Source organism: Eutrigla gurnardus, assembly GCF_963514095.1.
Source record: "Eutrigla gurnardus genome assembly, chromosome: 9".
NCBI lineage: Eukaryota > Metazoa > Chordata > Actinopteri > Perciformes > Triglidae > Eutrigla > Eutrigla gurnardus.
The window spans coordinates 9,958,887-9,975,491 of NC_139923.1; the positions used below are offsets into that span (position 1 = coordinate 9,958,887).

The 16,605-nt window shown below is 46.0% G+C and overlaps 1 protein-coding gene across 1 annotated transcript in view; it reads right to left on the reverse strand.

Annotated features, from left to right (window-relative positions):
* Positions 1-1,229: 1,229 nt before the first annotated feature.
* Positions 1,230-16,605, reverse strand: part of cmip (c-Maf inducing protein) — a 37,278-nt gene continuing 21,902 nt past the window's right edge. Inside the window, exons 5-21 of the mRNA XM_084018548.1 lie at positions 16,179-16,220; positions 15,676-15,738; positions 15,510-15,590; positions 15,221-15,324; positions 14,933-15,037; positions 12,831-13,271; positions 10,077-10,142; positions 8,041-8,067; positions 7,898-7,946; positions 7,170-7,277; positions 6,976-7,092; positions 6,581-6,721; positions 5,824-5,871; positions 5,580-5,726; positions 5,180-5,285; positions 4,744-4,814; positions 1,230-4,359 (exon numbers count right to left, since the gene is read on the reverse strand). Of these exons, the coding sequence (XP_083874674.1) occupies positions 4,306-4,359; positions 4,744-4,814; positions 5,180-5,285; positions 5,580-5,726; positions 5,824-5,871; positions 6,581-6,721; positions 6,976-7,092; positions 7,170-7,277; positions 7,898-7,946; positions 8,041-8,067; positions 10,077-10,142; positions 12,831-13,271; positions 14,933-15,037; positions 15,221-15,324; positions 15,510-15,590; positions 15,676-15,738; positions 16,179-16,220 (1,770 nt within the window). The 3' untranslated portion in view covers positions 1,230-4,305. The remainder of the gene's footprint in view (positions 4,360-4,743; positions 4,815-5,179; positions 5,286-5,579; positions 5,727-5,823; positions 5,872-6,580; positions 6,722-6,975; positions 7,093-7,169; positions 7,278-7,897; positions 7,947-8,040; positions 8,068-10,076; positions 10,143-12,830; positions 13,272-14,932; positions 15,038-15,220; positions 15,325-15,509; positions 15,591-15,675; positions 15,739-16,178; positions 16,221-16,605) is intronic.

Sequence of the window (16,605 nt, forward strand, 5' to 3'; positions counted from 1 at the left end):
GCTCATCATTCACAGCAACGTCAACAACAAACACACTCAACGCTTATGAAGGCACGAAGGGTTGTTCACTTTAATATTTCCTCTTCACGTCTGTTGTAATTAACATTTATTTATTCGTCCATTGTCGATAACCGTTTATCCTGGTCAGGGTGGTGGGGGGCTGGAGCCAATCCCAGCTGGGTGAAGGCAGAGTTCACCTGGACAGGTGACCCGACACTTCTATCTATTCATCAGTGAACCGATCCCCCTGCTGCATGTCTTTGGACTGTGGGAGGAAGAGAACCTCCGGAGAACCCAGAGAACCAACCCTAACACGGGGAGAACATAAACATTCCACACAGAAGAAACCCAGGTTCAAACCCGGGACCCTCTTGCTGTGAGATCACCCGCCATGCAAACATATACATATTGTCAATAATGTCCACAGACAGTAAGAAATGTTCTAACAACATGAATTGCATAGTGGACGTCTAACCCTCCTTCAGGACCAGAGATTAGAGTCCAGGGACTCCAGGAACAGATCCACTCAGTCCGGTTCTGAGAGTTTGGGTCTGTTGTTTCACGGATTGATCCACAGCAGCGAGTCCGGTGGGGGTTTCATTGATCCTAAATGAGGAACTCAACAAACATGGAACTCAACAAACACTGAACCACTTTCTCTGGTCTGGTAACTGACAGCAGTCACTAGTCCAGGGTCAACTGATGGTCTGGGGAATGGTGACATCAGATTATAAAGATACTCTGGTGTTAGCAGCAAGACTTGACACTCCGGATCCTTTAACTGTTTCATTGTTTGAGGGAGTGAATCTTCATCTCTAATGGGATCTGAAGGGCGAGGACTAGGGGGAGGACCAGGAGGACAGGGGGAGGACCAGGAGGAGGACAGGGGGAGGACCAGGAGGACAGGGGGAGGAACTAGGTGAGGATCAGGAGGAGGACGGGGGGAGGACCAGGAGGAGGACGGGGGGAGGACCAGGAGGACAGGGGGAGGACCAGGAGGAGGACAGGGGGAGGACCTAGGTGAGGATCAGGAGGAGGACGGGGGGAGGACCAGGAGGAGGACAGGGGGAGGACCAGGAGGACAGGGGGAGGACCAGGAGGACAGAGCCTCCCCCTGAGGAGGACATACTCGTTGACCTGTCAAAGGTCTTGGTGTGTGTGTAAGTGTCGTGATGGAGGAGAATCATTTCCTCGTTTGTCTCGTTTAAAGAGGAAACAGAATACACAGCTGAAACATATTCACAGACAGTTTATTTTTGATTGAAATTATTTCACATCATAGTTGTTATTTTTCCTGTTGAAGATCTTTTTGTATTTTATTACAACAGCCACAGAGCAGCAGCAGCAGCAATAATAATAATAATCATAATAATAACCCAGCAGAGAAGCAGTTCAATGCGGAGAAAGACTGAAAAAGAGAGAGAAACATGATGGGCGCCGCTTTTCCAGCTGCCAAAAAATATTTTACTACAAGAAATTATGGGAAATTGAGTTGTTTCTTTCAGTCTGTCAGACATGTCCAAGCCACATCTGACCGGTTCCTTCCATAACAACCGTTAAAGTTTGTGTTGAATAATAAACGTGAGATATGGACGAGTGGGAGGAGTCAGGAAAAGCAAAGCACAGTGACGGGACAGTTTCTATCCAATCATGAGGCTACATCTTCTACAATAATAAAACCTTCCATTACAACCTCAACATGTTTTGTTTGAGGAGCGAAACAGACCATAAAAATATAAAAAAAACACTAATATCAAGCTTTTGTTGCCACATCTACCGCCATCAACACAGGAAGGAAGTGGTTCAGGAGTAAAGCCCGCCTCTCACTCCTTCTGATTGGCTGCCCGGGCCGAGTGGAGATGAAAAGTTGATAATATTTGAACTTTTAAGCACTTTTAAAACGTGCCAGAATAGTCTCTGTGTGTGATCAGAACACAGCACGGATAAAACAAAACTACAGTAAAGTTACATGAAAACTTTATTTAAAACTGATAAGCGTGTATGCTCCACCTCTGATATGATTATCTGGCAGGGAAACAAGAACTCTTTGCAGTTTTTATATTAAAAAATGGACCAATTTGATGGATTAAAGCCTAGCTGGGGGCCAGTCCAACACAGCCACTATCGGCTTTTTAGAAAACCAATTTCATTCAAATCCTAACTGCCTCCACCAATAGGAGCCATCCAGACTCGTGGGTAGATCCTGGCAACAACCAATCAGAAAACAGAATCAGATGGGATCTCTCCATTTCAGTCCTTAACCTCAGTGAGATAGTGATCAGACCCTTTATCATATTTAAAACCCTTTTTTTTTTTTATAAAAACAAAATTACAAAATAAAAATGCAGCAGCAACATGTACATGCAAAAAAAAGAGAGAAAAAATTAAACACAGGAAACAAATGTTTGATTAAAGTGATCAACTCAGAGAAACTTAAAAGATATCATGAAAACATAACTTGTTAGATTACAGTGCACTTTGTGTGTAAAATAAAACCAACCACAGTCACATAGAAGATGAAGGCAACGCCGTTGGCCGACGGAGGAGGATGGAGACGACAGGAAACGGCATAAAGAGAGGAAGGAGGAGGCTATATACACTCGTATGTACATCATACAGGATACGAAAGAGAGCACGAGGTCCAACAGTCGGACCCGATGATGGCAGCACAGGAGAACCAAAAACTGTCATGGCACCCAATAAATAGGAAACAGAGTGGACGGCGTCCTGTCCTCGGCTGCAGGAATAAATAAAAAGGATGGAGAGTCGGAGCGAGGCCGACTGGAGAAACTGTTCTCAAGATAGAAAACAACCCAAACTAGTCTAGACGGAGAAAGAGATTCTGTTAGCACATCATATGAAACGCTGCCTCGACAAACAGGCAACATCTGGAGGGAATGTAGACGGGCAGATATGGCCGAAAGGGGCCTTTTTTTTGTCCCTTTTAGCCCAAATGTTAAAGAATATTTACAAGAATTTTGTCCCATCGTGGGATGAGATCCCAACAGCCTCACGATGTCTCCCATGGGTTTGTGGGGTTCATATAAATACAGCAGGACAATTCAAAATGACTGGTAGAAAGATAACAATAGAGGCACTGGGACTCTGGACCCCGACCTCAGCGGGGGGTCCGGGACTTGAACCCAGATGGCTTCCCTCCACTTGAAACAGCACTGAAACCACACTCACATTGGCCTGAAGGAACAAAACATGTAATTTGATGACGATGTTTGGCAAGTATCCTTTTCTTCTTTGTCACAACCGTCTCAAAAATACCCCCAAAAAGTAGCAGAGGATATGAAAATATACAACTCTCAGCTGGTGACGGGTTTATGGGATGGGAGATCCATGTGTGGGCGCCCCCTTGTGGTGAACGTTGGGCCTGTGTACTTCATTACTGTCAGGACGAAGGAATCCCGAGGAGACAGAGTAAAGACAACTTATAAATACGCGGCGGTCCCAGACCACCCAGCTACTGCTACACGAGTTAAATAGTGACGGGCGATCACCAGCGAGCACGCTGGAAACAAAAAAGGAACAAATGTTGCCGTTTCACGTTCCTGCAGTGTTCCCCAAGTGTTTCTGAAATGTCACCACTGGGGTTCTACTCATTAAGTCGTATATAGAAACACACGGTATATGAAAGCACAATGTCTGGAAAAATATGTTCATTCAAGTTGATAAAAACCTTTTTTGGGTGTGTGTGTGTGTGTGTGTGAATGTGTGTGTGTGTGTGTGTGCATGTAAGAGAGGAATAGGCACAGTCTTCTTCTCTGAGGTAGAACCTCATTTTCCCCATGAAGGAGATCAGAACCTGAAAACTGAAGACCGGAGGGATGAACAGTTCTGATGGGAGGAGCTACATGGTGGATCGGATTTAGGAGGATTGGAATGTGAGCTGCAGTGTCCTGCCTTCGCCACACGAGGGCAGCGGAAAGCAAAGAGAGAGGGGTTTCCTCACCACACACAGAGGTGAAGAGTCGGACCAGACATGAAAACCGATAGACGATATCTATCGTCCAAAAGTTCCAAAAATAAAGATTTAGAAAAAAAGGTGATGCTGACTAGACGGTTTCTTAGTGGCGATGAAGACTCCTCCTCCGACATGACGATGAGGTGATCCTCACACTGCGATGATGTCAGAGGTCCTGGTGTGATGATGGCCGACGGTGGAGATGACGTCACTACGCTATTTCCATGTAATGTATCTGAGCCTGTGTGTGTGTGTGTGTGTGTGTGTGTGTGTGTGTGTGTGTGTGTGTGTGTGTGTGTGTGTGTGTGAGATTGTGTATGAGTATTGTGTGATCACCAGGCCTCTGTGTACCGAACATCCACTTCTTTCAGGTTGGGCAGTTTGGCCTGCAGAAAAAAACACACACAAAGCAGCAACATCAGCTGAAAGGCAGACGCACATTTTACTACAAATCACCAGACTCCTCAAATGTTTAATTCATATCAACATGCAAACTCTTTGCATCTGGCAGACAAACTCAGTCTCAGTTCTGTTGCTGTGTGTGAGTTGTGTCGTTCAGTTGTGTTGCAGTTTGTGAGTTGTGTTGTTGCGTTGCTGTATTAGTTGTGTTGCTGTGTTGCCTTGCTGTGTGTGAGTTGTGTTGCTATGTTGTTGAGTTGCGTTGCTGTGTGTTAGTTTTGTTGCTGAGTTGTGTTGCTGAGTTGTGTTGCTGAGTTGCGTTGCTGAGTTGCGTTGCTGAGTTGCGTTGCTGAGTTGCGTTGCTGTTCTACCTTGAGGTCCTCGTATGTGTCGGCTGTGAGTTTAGTGCTGTTCATGTTCAGACTGCAGAGACTCTTCATGGCTGAAAAAGGAAAACCGTTGAATGAACTGAAACACTAACAAACAGTTTATCTCCTATCTACCTTGTTTTCTGGCTGTTTGTTACTATGGCAACAATTGTCCTCATATACATAGGGGACATATTCCGATATTGTGTTTTGTGGTTTTACTCGTTATGTTTATTCCAGTATTGGCTTCACTTTTCAGAATAGGAGGTTGCTGCCATAGACTGTATATAAGAGGTGGACGTCGTCATGGTGATGTCACCCGTTTGTTTGATTGGAATAATATTTAGAATAAAATCATCTATTAAATGCAGTATTACATATATATATATATATATATATGTGTGTGTGTATGTATGTATACACGTGTGTGTTTACTTACAACTGAGAGCCAGCAGACCAGCATCAGTGACGGGGGTCTCACACAGGTTCAGGACCTGAAGACAGGCCAGATGCTCGGACAACAACCTCAGACCCGCATCCCCGAACTAGAGGAGGAGACAGAGAGACATACACTGGTGTGAGACGGCTACTGTGTGTCTGTGTGTGTGTGTGTGTGAGCGTGCCTGTGTGTGTATGTGTGTTTGTTTGTCTGTGAGTGTGTCTGTGAGTGTGTGTGTGTATATATATATATATATAAATGTGGCGATGTGTGCGTGTATATGTATATGCGTGTATATGTGCGCGTGTATATGTGTGTGTGTGTGTGTGTGTGTGTTTGTGTGTATATGTGTGTGTGTATGTATATGTGTGTGTTTGTGTGTGTGTGTGTTTGTATGTACCTGTGTGGACCAGAGGTTCAGCTGTTTGAGTGAAGGCAGCTTGATGAGCTGCTCTGCACAGGCACTGGTGACGTTGGTGAAGGCCAGGCTCAGGTTCTCCAAGTTCCCAAAGGAACCTGAACTCAACAGGCGGGCCAAGTCTGCATCCTTTATGTGGAAGAAAAAAAACATTTAATGTTGAAATAGTGAAGAACTTTTCTCATCTCATTCTCCTCACAGCTGAAAAGGTTCCAACAGGACTCACCGTGGACTTGGAGGGCAGCGTCAGCCGGGTGGGGCCTCCTTTTCTTTGCTGAGGAGACAGAAAAAGATGGCGTGTGAGCTCAAATCCTTGCAGGAACCGTTTCAGACAGTAGGTGGTGTGTGTGAGCAGCCAGCATGCTGCATTCATGTCAGGTGGACTCTGTTTCCATCCGTGATGCTTGGTGTTCAAACAGCTGATGGACAACGTTGCCCTGATTAAAGGTATGATGTCGGCCATGTTGTCTGACCAGAGAACTGTTTGTCACGTTGTTGTTCTGTGATGTCATCACAGTGACATCACATGATCCTTGAATGTAGAGAAGCTTCGGTCCTGAACTCTTAGACCAGAGCTGCGTCTCTTTACCTCGTACAATGAAAACAGTTCTTTCTTCGTGTTCCTGTACGACAGATGACCTTTGACCTCATCCCATCCAGGACGAGCTCGGTTCTTATCCTCTGGGCCTTTAACAGCGGGCTGCGTAGGAATTCTGGACGGACAAGTCGGTCACATGCATCAGGGAGGACACGCGGACACTTTTAAAGTAATGAGAAACCGGTGATCTGATTTCCTCCAGAGGGTTACGCTCCGACCGGCCGAAGCCGCCAGAAACGTGGGACGATCGGGAACAAGATGTTCTACGAGAACCTGCAGGGAGCTGAGGAGCGCGTTCACTTCAGGCCTCGGTGTACCTCGGGGGGTACTGAGAGTGTGTGTGCGTGACTGTGTGTGTGTGTGTGTGTGTGTGTGTGTGACTCACCAGTTCTTTGAGCTCTCTCTGGCGGTCGCAGAGCTGCTCGTACATGCGGAGGCCCACCTGCGTGCTCTCCAGGGTGGAGATGATCTGCAGCTGAGTGTCTTTGTTCTCGATGATGTTGTACTCCAGCATCAGACACAGGATCTGGACACACACGCACACACACACCACACACATTCACGCAAACACACACACACACAGGAACACGCACACACTTGTTGTGAGGAGAACGCATGGAAATAGTGCAGGAGTAGAATGGAGAGAGGAATCTAAATGCACCAAGAGACCAGGAAAAAATCTCTAGAATAAAAGACAATATTACTTCAAAGAATGACTAGAAACATAAACAAATCCCGTTTATCAGACGACTGCACCAGAACAATTTGAAGGCTCTGTACCTCCACCATGGTCTGGTTCCCACGCAGGGCCAGCAGCATGCAGGGCCCCAGCTTGTTTTCAGCCAGCGAGAGCAGGAACTTCTTGGTCTTGTAGCAGGAGCCCATCAAGATGTGAACCTGAAGGGGAGCATCAGCTGTTATCAACAGTGCATTAATAGTTAGGCTCGACTTTGCGTGCGTGTCCGTGAACTCACCATGCTGGCGAACAGCTCTCCGTCATCATCACAGGCCACGCCCCCTGGACTGTAGAGCTGAAACCAGCCATCTTTACCTGAACGCACGCTGAGGAGGCAGGAATGGACCTGGAACCAAAAACACGCCTCATTATCCTGCCGGGGGAAACTAGAGCACCGATCTACAACTAATATAGTCAACGAATCCTGGTCAATTATGTCTGAGCTCTGCAACTTTTCTACCAAGGTCCTAAATAAGGTGGAACTGTCACGTTTCCTACTTTATTTCCAGTAAATATCACAATACAAAAGGTGTGTTTCCCGTTCCGTGGTTCCATCTTCAGGCTGATCCGGATCACGGCTGATAGCTACGTGGTTTGTTCACATGATGTAACTCTGATGTAGAATTACTCCTGATGTCAGGTTTTTGTGAGTTTGTCATGATGCATTCAGTGACAGTCAGACGAGGTAGTATCACAATTCTGTGATAAAGAACGTAGTTTAGGAATAAAAAGTCTCATCAATAGTTTAAACGTGGTGAGAAAGCTTTCTGAGAAGATCCAGATGTGTGATGATGTCACTGAGTGAGGTAGAGGAAGTAAACCCCTCAGTGACTTTCTTCATTCACTTATAGGGCTGATTTAGTTGAATGTCTGTAATCTCGAGCCTTTTTGGTGACGTTACTCAGAACAATTTTATTCTCATTAGAACGAGCTACATTTTTAATGTGTGCAGAAACACACACTCACCTCCTGCCTCGGGTCCTCGGCAAACCTCTGGATCACATACTTCAGTTCCCTGTTTGGACAGAAACATTACGACACAAACGTCAGCTCGGTTTTAAACCGGAATCTGAGAAGAACAAACAGTCAAAGATGAAGGAGTTACTTACTTGGTGAATTTGGTGTGTGCAAGAGCCCTGGAGAGATAAAGTGGGAAAACAGAGAGTGTCATTTAATGATGAGAGCTGAGGTTTGATGTTTACTGTGAAGCTGATGACACAGCAGCATCATGTTACTTCATACCTTTATGTTGGTGAACACAGTCGACATGTTTCAGAGGGAGTGTAGCTCATTATGACATTTTCAGCACATGATGATGCTCGTTACCATAGACCACATTATAATGATCCCGGGGGACGGGATCACTATAACGTAGTTAGCTTGTGGTCTTGCAGACAGACCTAACAAAGCATGACTTCACACTTTTTACTGATCACCATCATTACAGAGTTATTTCAGCATCCTTTTTCATCTGGTTGTTGATATTAAATCACAGCTAAATACTTTATTCTGGGTTCCTCCAGCTGTGGTAAACCAGCCCACGTGGGTCTTGCTAGATCCCGTGAATCCAGTTAAAATCCACGGAGCACCTCTGGATGAACTCAGACAGGACAGCATTTGCCGTCTGCTGTAAAGCTCATGGGATTTTACTTGGTAGTGTGGCGTGTTTGATTCAATTATTCCTTCAATGTGACTCTTAAACATGCGAACATCGTGATGCCAAAACAATAAATGGTGCAGCCCTCAAACGGACTGGAAACAGAACCAAATCCTCTTTCAAGTGCTCTGACTTTTCCATTGGTCCACTGTAAGAGGACTGGGTTTGGCTCCATTGAAGAGGACTATATGTGAAATCACCCTCTGTGTCAGAGAGATGTATCGATCTAAAATAAACACATTCCCAAAAATGTTGAAGTCGTCCTTTAACACTGTAAGAAGTATTAACAGTAACAGTGTGAGCAGAACTGATTCCCTTCCTGTTCCTGTTGTGTTTCTATGTGTCTCTCGTGCACTGATGTGACTCATTATGTGCTTGACTCCAGGGTGCTGGGGAGAAGTTCATAATGATGCCTGCAGCCATCGACCAGGCAACGACGGCGCAGGTGAGCTACAGGTGTGTCCCGGCGTTGGAGCAACAACAAGTCGTCCGCCGGTCGCCTCTAATTAAACTCTGGATCAGCCAGCCAGAAAAAAAGATTCTCGGCTGCTTGTAGCCAATTATGATGGGCTCTCTGGGCGGGGGAGTTCATGACCCCCAGAGGTCTGCTGAGGTACCCGATCCACGTCAGAAGCCAGGCCCCAGCAGGCCCCTGCTATAAACATGTAAATGGCCCAGGAGACCGTGATGTCAGGGACTAGAAGAAAATGAGGAAGGGGGGGAGGAAGTGGGAGGGGGGGGGGCATGTATTTGATGGTTACAGTATATGATTATGGAACCGTTTCCGCATTTCTCTGAAACAGCATTTATGGGAAACCAAAGTACTGCAGCTGCTAGTCGAACAATAACTTTAACAGCTTTTTATAACAGCTGACGCAGTGACATACTACAAATAAACAATAATAATCCTGTGAAATGTCATGCGGATATTCTTCTTTATACTGTTATCTTCTGTTTAACAGGCGTTAATCTACTCGTGTTGTCACGACACTGCATTGTTTTTTCCTGGTTTTCTGAATGGAGTTCTGCTGATCCAGAACCAGCTCAGAGCAGTTCCCGTCCTGCTTTAATCACCTTCTAACTTCATCTGCTGACTCCATCCTTCTAGTTAGCTATGCTAGCTAAATCCTGGACCTGGACTCAAACCGTCCTCTTGTGGATCCGTTCGGTCCTCTAGCAGATCTGCTCACACACACCAAATCTAATTAAACACAGTCACACTGAAAGTGGCTGCTAATAAAATGATGTATCAGACCGTTGGACAGATACAGAGACACACATGAAACACAAACACACACACACAGATAATAAAAAAATATAATATAATTTCTAGACATCTCGCTGCATAATGAGTGCTTCTATGTTTAAATGTTGATTATACAACTTTCACCTCAGGAGGGTTTTTGAATGGAACGCTTTCACTTGTAATCGACCTCATCCAAAGTTTCCTTCCTGTGTGTGAGCGGAGGTGAACGTGTGAATACTCACTCTTTGGGGAAGGGGATGGGCTGCAGCAGGCTGGCGAGCGCTGGTCTCCAGTCGTCGTAGTCCGACCTGACGGAGAACAGACAGCAGAGACCATCAGAGGAACAATGGAGACAGTCAGAGTAACAACAAAGACAATCAGAGACAGTCAAGAATAACACCAGAGTCACAACAGAGAAAGTCAGAGTAACAACAGAGTAACAACAGAGAAAATCAGAATAACACCAGAGTCACAACAGAGAAAATCAGAGTAACAGCAGAGTAACAACAGAGAAAATCAGAGTAACACCAGAGTAACAACAGAGAAAATCAGAGTAACAGCAGAGTAACAACAGAGAAATTCAGAGACAGTCAGAGTAACAACAGAGTCACAACAGAGACAGTCAGAGTAACAACAGAGTCACAACAGAGTCACAACAGAGAAAGTCAGAGACAGTCAGAGTAACAACAGAGTCACAACAGAGACAGTCAGAGTAACAACAGAGTCACAACAGAGACAGTCAGAGTAACAACAGAGTAACAACAGAGTCACAACAGAGACAGTCAGAGTAACAACTGAGACAATAAGAGGAACAACGGAGTAACAACAGAGAAAGTCAGAGTAACAACAGAGTAACAACAGAGAAAGTCAGAGTAACAACAGAGAAAGTCAGAGTAACAACAGAGTAACAACTGAGTAACAACAGAGAAAGTCAGAGTAACAACAGAGTAACAACTGAGTAACAACAGAGAAAGTCAGAGTAACAACAGAGTAACAACTGAGTAACAACAGAGACAGTCAGAGTAACAACAGAGACAATAAGAGTAACAACACCAGGGCGTCTCCCGGAGGAGAACAAAACGACGGGGGAGCAGCTGAAACACGAGCGGCATTGAGGTGACGCAGACCGGAGCAACACTGACATCCTGTTTGGTCGCCGCGCCGACGCCCGACACAAAGAACCGCTGCTCCACTTTCACGGCGCGTCATCAGGCCCCGAGGTCAACCCGCCATTTAGGCCACACCGATGGCTTCGTGGCGTCGCCTTTACAATCGGACCACATTCTTCTTTCACTCTCGCCCACCACTCGCCTTCACCATGGGGACCGGCCGACCGCTCGGCATCATTTAACGCCTTTTTAAATGACTGCAGCTTCACTTGACTGCAGTGACTACATTGTTACATCTGCAGAAGCAGAGACTATTCCGGCGTGTCTCCTCACACATGTCAGATAACACTTTACGGTTTATAAGTCATTATTAGAAAACCAACCAGAGGAGTTTGAGGCGGGATGAAGACCAGGGTCGGGTTTCTACTTTTAAACGGAGTGAATCAGGGACATACTGCGTGGAGAATATTACATTTCTCAGGGAAGAAACTTACACGGAAATTTAATTGGACTAGAAGGGACTTTCCCGTTCATTTTTATATGTCCCGTTGTCATAGCGACCGTTGTACTTTGGTAAGCAGTAAACTGACTTACGTGTCTAAAGTGTTGGACTCACTGAGGTTTCCCAGTAACATTAGGAAGCAGAGAGACAGACTACAACCCTTTTCCTACAGGACCAGGACCAGGACCAGGACCAGGACCACCTGGATCTCTAGTCCTCCTGTCATGTTAATCCTGTGAATCGGCCACGTCTGCAATTTGTGACGTAAAAATTCCAGCACAAATTACCTCCATATTTCAACACAGTGGTCGTCTGATAATTCAGTCCTGTGACGAATCGGCATCTCAGTAATTCAGGGCCGTCTTTTCCTGTTTCCACCTCTTTCCCGGTTAAAATGATAAAAGCTGCGTTGGAAATGATAAATGAATGTTCCGACGGCATTTTGGGTGCAAATACGAGAGGCTGATCTCGCTACACGACATGGAGATGCACATCCAGACAGAGCAAGATCACATCAATCAACAGAGCCAAATGTGGAACATGATGAAGACGAGCAGCATTTCTGTCTGTCAACAGACTCAACACAGACTGTATGTGAAGTAATTTCTGTGTCGCCTGAAGGAAAAGCAGTAAACAGGAAACGGATGTTACGCAGGCCGTGATGTTTTCAATCATATCGGGGAGAATGTGGGTAAATTCAATTAAAATACAGACTTCACTCATCCCTGGGGAATCCCCCACATAACTCAAAGAGGTCAGGGGTCACTTCTAAACCACTTGAGGTCCCCAAGTAATACTGGCCCCATGTGAGTCCTCACTCTGATCATACCGGAGGAAACTCCTCTGATGGTAGAACATGCCCGACAACTTAATACAACATTAAAGCTAGAATTAGCTACATAGCAGACAGCTGGCTGGTTACAGAAATCAGACGACAAGCTGACTACTTTTAAAATGCTTGTTTTCTGAATGGAGTCTGCTTGATGGGTGCTAGGCTATGCTAACATTGTAGCTACTCCATCAACACACCAAATAAGGTCATCTAGACATAAATATGGCAAAGACCTTGTTGTTTGGACCACAGACAGTCTCTGGTTTCTCCACATAGTCTGGTCCCTGGACTAATGTGAGCTACTATTGTAGACCTCTGGGGACCACAGATGGTCTCTGGTTTCTACATGTTTGGTGTGAACATGAGCATCATACAGTCATGTGAGAAGATTAACAGTAGAGTCATGTATCAGGACCGGGTCCAAAGACCCCCCCCCCCCCCCCCCCCCCCCCCCTTTAATCTCTGTATAGTTTAAACTGTTGATCTCCTCTGGGACTCAAACAACGGTTCCATGAACACTCAGCAGCAGCGACGGTGTGACAAGTAAACTCACAGCATCTTGAGGATGAGGGCGAAGCAGCCCAGCACGCGGTCGGCCTGCGCCGGCAGCTGGATGGACAGCGTGTTGGCGGCGGGGCTGACCAGCAGACAGTCGATGAGGTTGGGCTCGCTGTCGCCCCCCGCCGGACCGCCCTTCCGCCGGGCATTGGTGGAGTTGTTGTTGCGCTCCAGCTCCACCAGGATCTCGCTGGAGTTGACGACGGAGGGGGGAGGGGAGAGGGGGAGGGAGGGCGTCGGGGAGGAGATGGGGTTTGACGGGGCCAGGGGAGGGGGCTGAGGGGGACTCGGGTTGGGGGAGAGGGGCAGGATGGTGGTGGGGGGCGGCGGCGTTGGCGGCTCGGGGCGCAGCAGGCGGAGCGGCATCGGGGGCTTGCGTTCGTTCTGCTGCTGGCAGCCGTTCCTGATCTCCTTCAGGCTGGGGGAGTTGTCCCGACTGTAGGGGGGGAGACAACACAGGGACAGTGAGAGAGAAGTACAGCAGCAATGTCATCGGAGCGATAAGCCAGAGGAGTGAGCCACAGCACCCGGAGGGACGACTCCTCTGTGTGCTGGAGGCTTGGAAAAATACCTCGGAACAAGTGTCGCTAATGAGTGAAGACGGACCATTATCTGCAACACGAAGCCCCGACGGAGGAAACACGGGCGTTTAAACAGAAGTCACCGGAATCAGGTCGACATGGAGGGAAGACGGTCTCAGTTCTCTAAATAATAATATGTTGTGTGTGGTAACATGCAACAGAGCTGGTACTTGACATATTGTTTCTTCTGGTGAAATAAAACCCCTCGCTGCGACGCTGCCTATTAGCTGGGGCTATAAATGGCATAATGAGGTCTGGTGACGCTATCTGATCGGATACTTTCCGGTAACATCTGCACATTACTGTTTGTCCTGTTTCCTTCGTATTAGTCGGACGGGGGAAATTAACAATCGGCAGCTCGTCTGATCGATGATCAAGGACTACAGCAGCTGACCACACACCGCGGCTCCGTTCTCACACCGCCTACATCTGTCATCATGTACTTGTCTGGTGACACTCATTTAGTTATTAAACATTTATTCAGGATAAAACCACACGGGGCCAGAACCCAGTAAAGGTGATCTTTGAGAGCTTTATCCTAGACAGCTGGACCTGGTTCAAGTTTTTGAGACGTTGCTCCTCTTATCTAAGAGGTCTCTTCAGGTCTAACTGACTAGTAGGTTCAGGTATTAAATCTCTTGTAGGGTCGTTAATACTGAGAGTCATGTGACTCATGGACCCGACCAGCCCTCAAGGATACTAGAGGTGTTATGCGAGGCAAGTGGGTCCTGAGCCATCAAGTAAACCACTAGATTTTAGGGTGAAGGCTTGGTTTAATGTTAGGGAGGGGTTAAGGACAGGTCTGGGTTTTGGTTCAGGGTTCAGGGTCCTGGTGGGTTTCTGTTGTACTGACCTAAGGAAGAGGACTGTGGTAAGAGTAAAGCTGGAGTTCAAAGGAGAGGAAAAAAAATGTTTATTTCTTCAAATGAAAAATAATCAGTTATTAAATTAATTATGACATTCAACAGGATGTTCACTAAAATAATATGTGCGTCTTATCTGTGACACAAAACAAATATTTTTAAGCATATTGTGATGTATTGGCCGTGGACTAAAAAGAGACGGGAAAAATAATTAAGACAAAAAAGCAAAAATGACCCCAACCATTAAGGGCTTGTGATATATTCGGACTTGAGTTAAAATGCTTTGATAATAAACACTGTTGTCTTTGAAATAGAGATATATGAGAAATGTATATTTAATGTCATTAAAAAGATTAAATAAATAAATGAGATAATTAAAATAATATAATAAATAAAAAATAATAATACATTTAAAATAATAAGCTATAATAATAAATAAATAAAGTGCCATGTTTTTTGTATAAATAAAAATGATAAAACAAGTATTCTAAATTCAAAGCATGCATAAAATGCACACTACATTTTCGGGCACTGTTAAGCCTCGTGGCTGAGGTTGAGGTCAGGATGAGGCTGATAACCGTTGTTGTTCAGGTGAGTCTCTAGGAAATTCATATAGGTCATATAAATGTGTGTTAGAATGCGTCCTCACTGACCTGTTGATGAACTCCTCATAACAGGAGTAAATGGCGGCGAGACACACCGCAACCAGGTTGGGCAGCACCCGTGGGTGAGGGCACTGCCCCGTCGGCCCGTGCATGCTGCAACACACACGGCTGCAGGTTAGAATCCCGACAGTCTACTCTGGTTCAGCATATATACACATACACATACATATATATACACACACACACACATCTATAAATAAACCATGTTCCTTCCACTCCTGGGTCACATGTCCACCTGTGACCTGTGTGGACAGGTTGTGGATGACGGCGTCTCACCTGTGGACGAACTTCTTGACGACCTCCATCCCGGCGTTCAGCTCGTTGAGAGCCAGGATGTACTCCTGAGTGAAGAGACGCAGCCGAGGGCATTTTCCAAAATCCTGCCAAAGACAGAAAACAAATAAACTAAGCTGAAAAAAAACGCACATCAGATGGTGAATAGATCTGAACTGAGGGCTGGATTCAAAGTCACACCCAAAATGATGACTCATCATTCTACTCAGTCCTGGAGGATCTCCTCCCAGACTTGGATCCGTGAGCTCCTGCACCCCAACCCTGAACTCACCATGTTGTGTTTGAGGATTCTCTGGACCACGGGGGTGAACACCTCGATGACAACCATGGACCGCGGCCGTTCCCGACAGTGCTGCAACAAACAGCGGTGACTGTCAACAGGAAGTACTTTAACACATTTTGCGTCGCGCCGCAGAAATGATAAACTTTCAACTCACCTTGCAGAAGAACTCACACAGGTCGGGTGGCGGGTGGTTGTTTTCCAGAAGAGGAGCAATGGCCTGTATACACACACACACACACACACACACACACACACACACACACACACACACACACACACACACACACACACACACACACACACACACACACACACACACACACACACACACACACACACACACACACACACACACACACACAGATGAGTGTTTCCATACGCTATCTTGTATTTATCCTGGCGGTGAGCCGGCCGTATGGATCAGCTCTGTCTGCTGCAGGACGCTCGTAAAATAAATCGCACAGGAGACTAAGCAAACAGCAGAAGCGCTCTCGGCATCAAACTCTTGTGTTGTACCCAGAAACCGCCATGTCGGCATCGACAGAAAGGGTTGAAAAACACACAAATACAAGAAGGAAAATCTATATCTTCAGTTTGAAAGATCAGACCAGCAGGAGGCCGGGACTCGATCGTATTAATTATTAACTTCAGACTCACCACAATGATGTTCTCGTGGTCCTGAGTGCTGAGATTAGAGTTCTGAGAGGAAGAGGGAGAGAGGTTTAGGAAGAAATCCATTAATTATGGTGTGTGTGGGTGTGGGTGTGGGTGTGTGTGTCGTCGCAGGAATATAAAAACTGGAATATTATTAAGGTCAAGGTTAATCCTGACCCTTTCCTAGTCCTGGTCTATGTGGAAAGTGTCCTGAGATATGACACTTTAAATAAAAGTGACAGTGAAAAGTTTTGGATCAGTGTCATGTTGAGGTTTGGTTCCTGCTTTACACTACGTGCTAAAGTCACACGGTGTCCATGCATCCAAACAAGACTCCGTCTCTGAATCTCAACATCACAACGAGACTGTGAGACATCAGTCAGAAAATACAGTCGATTACGAAAAATACTGCAATACTGGCTTTGAACAC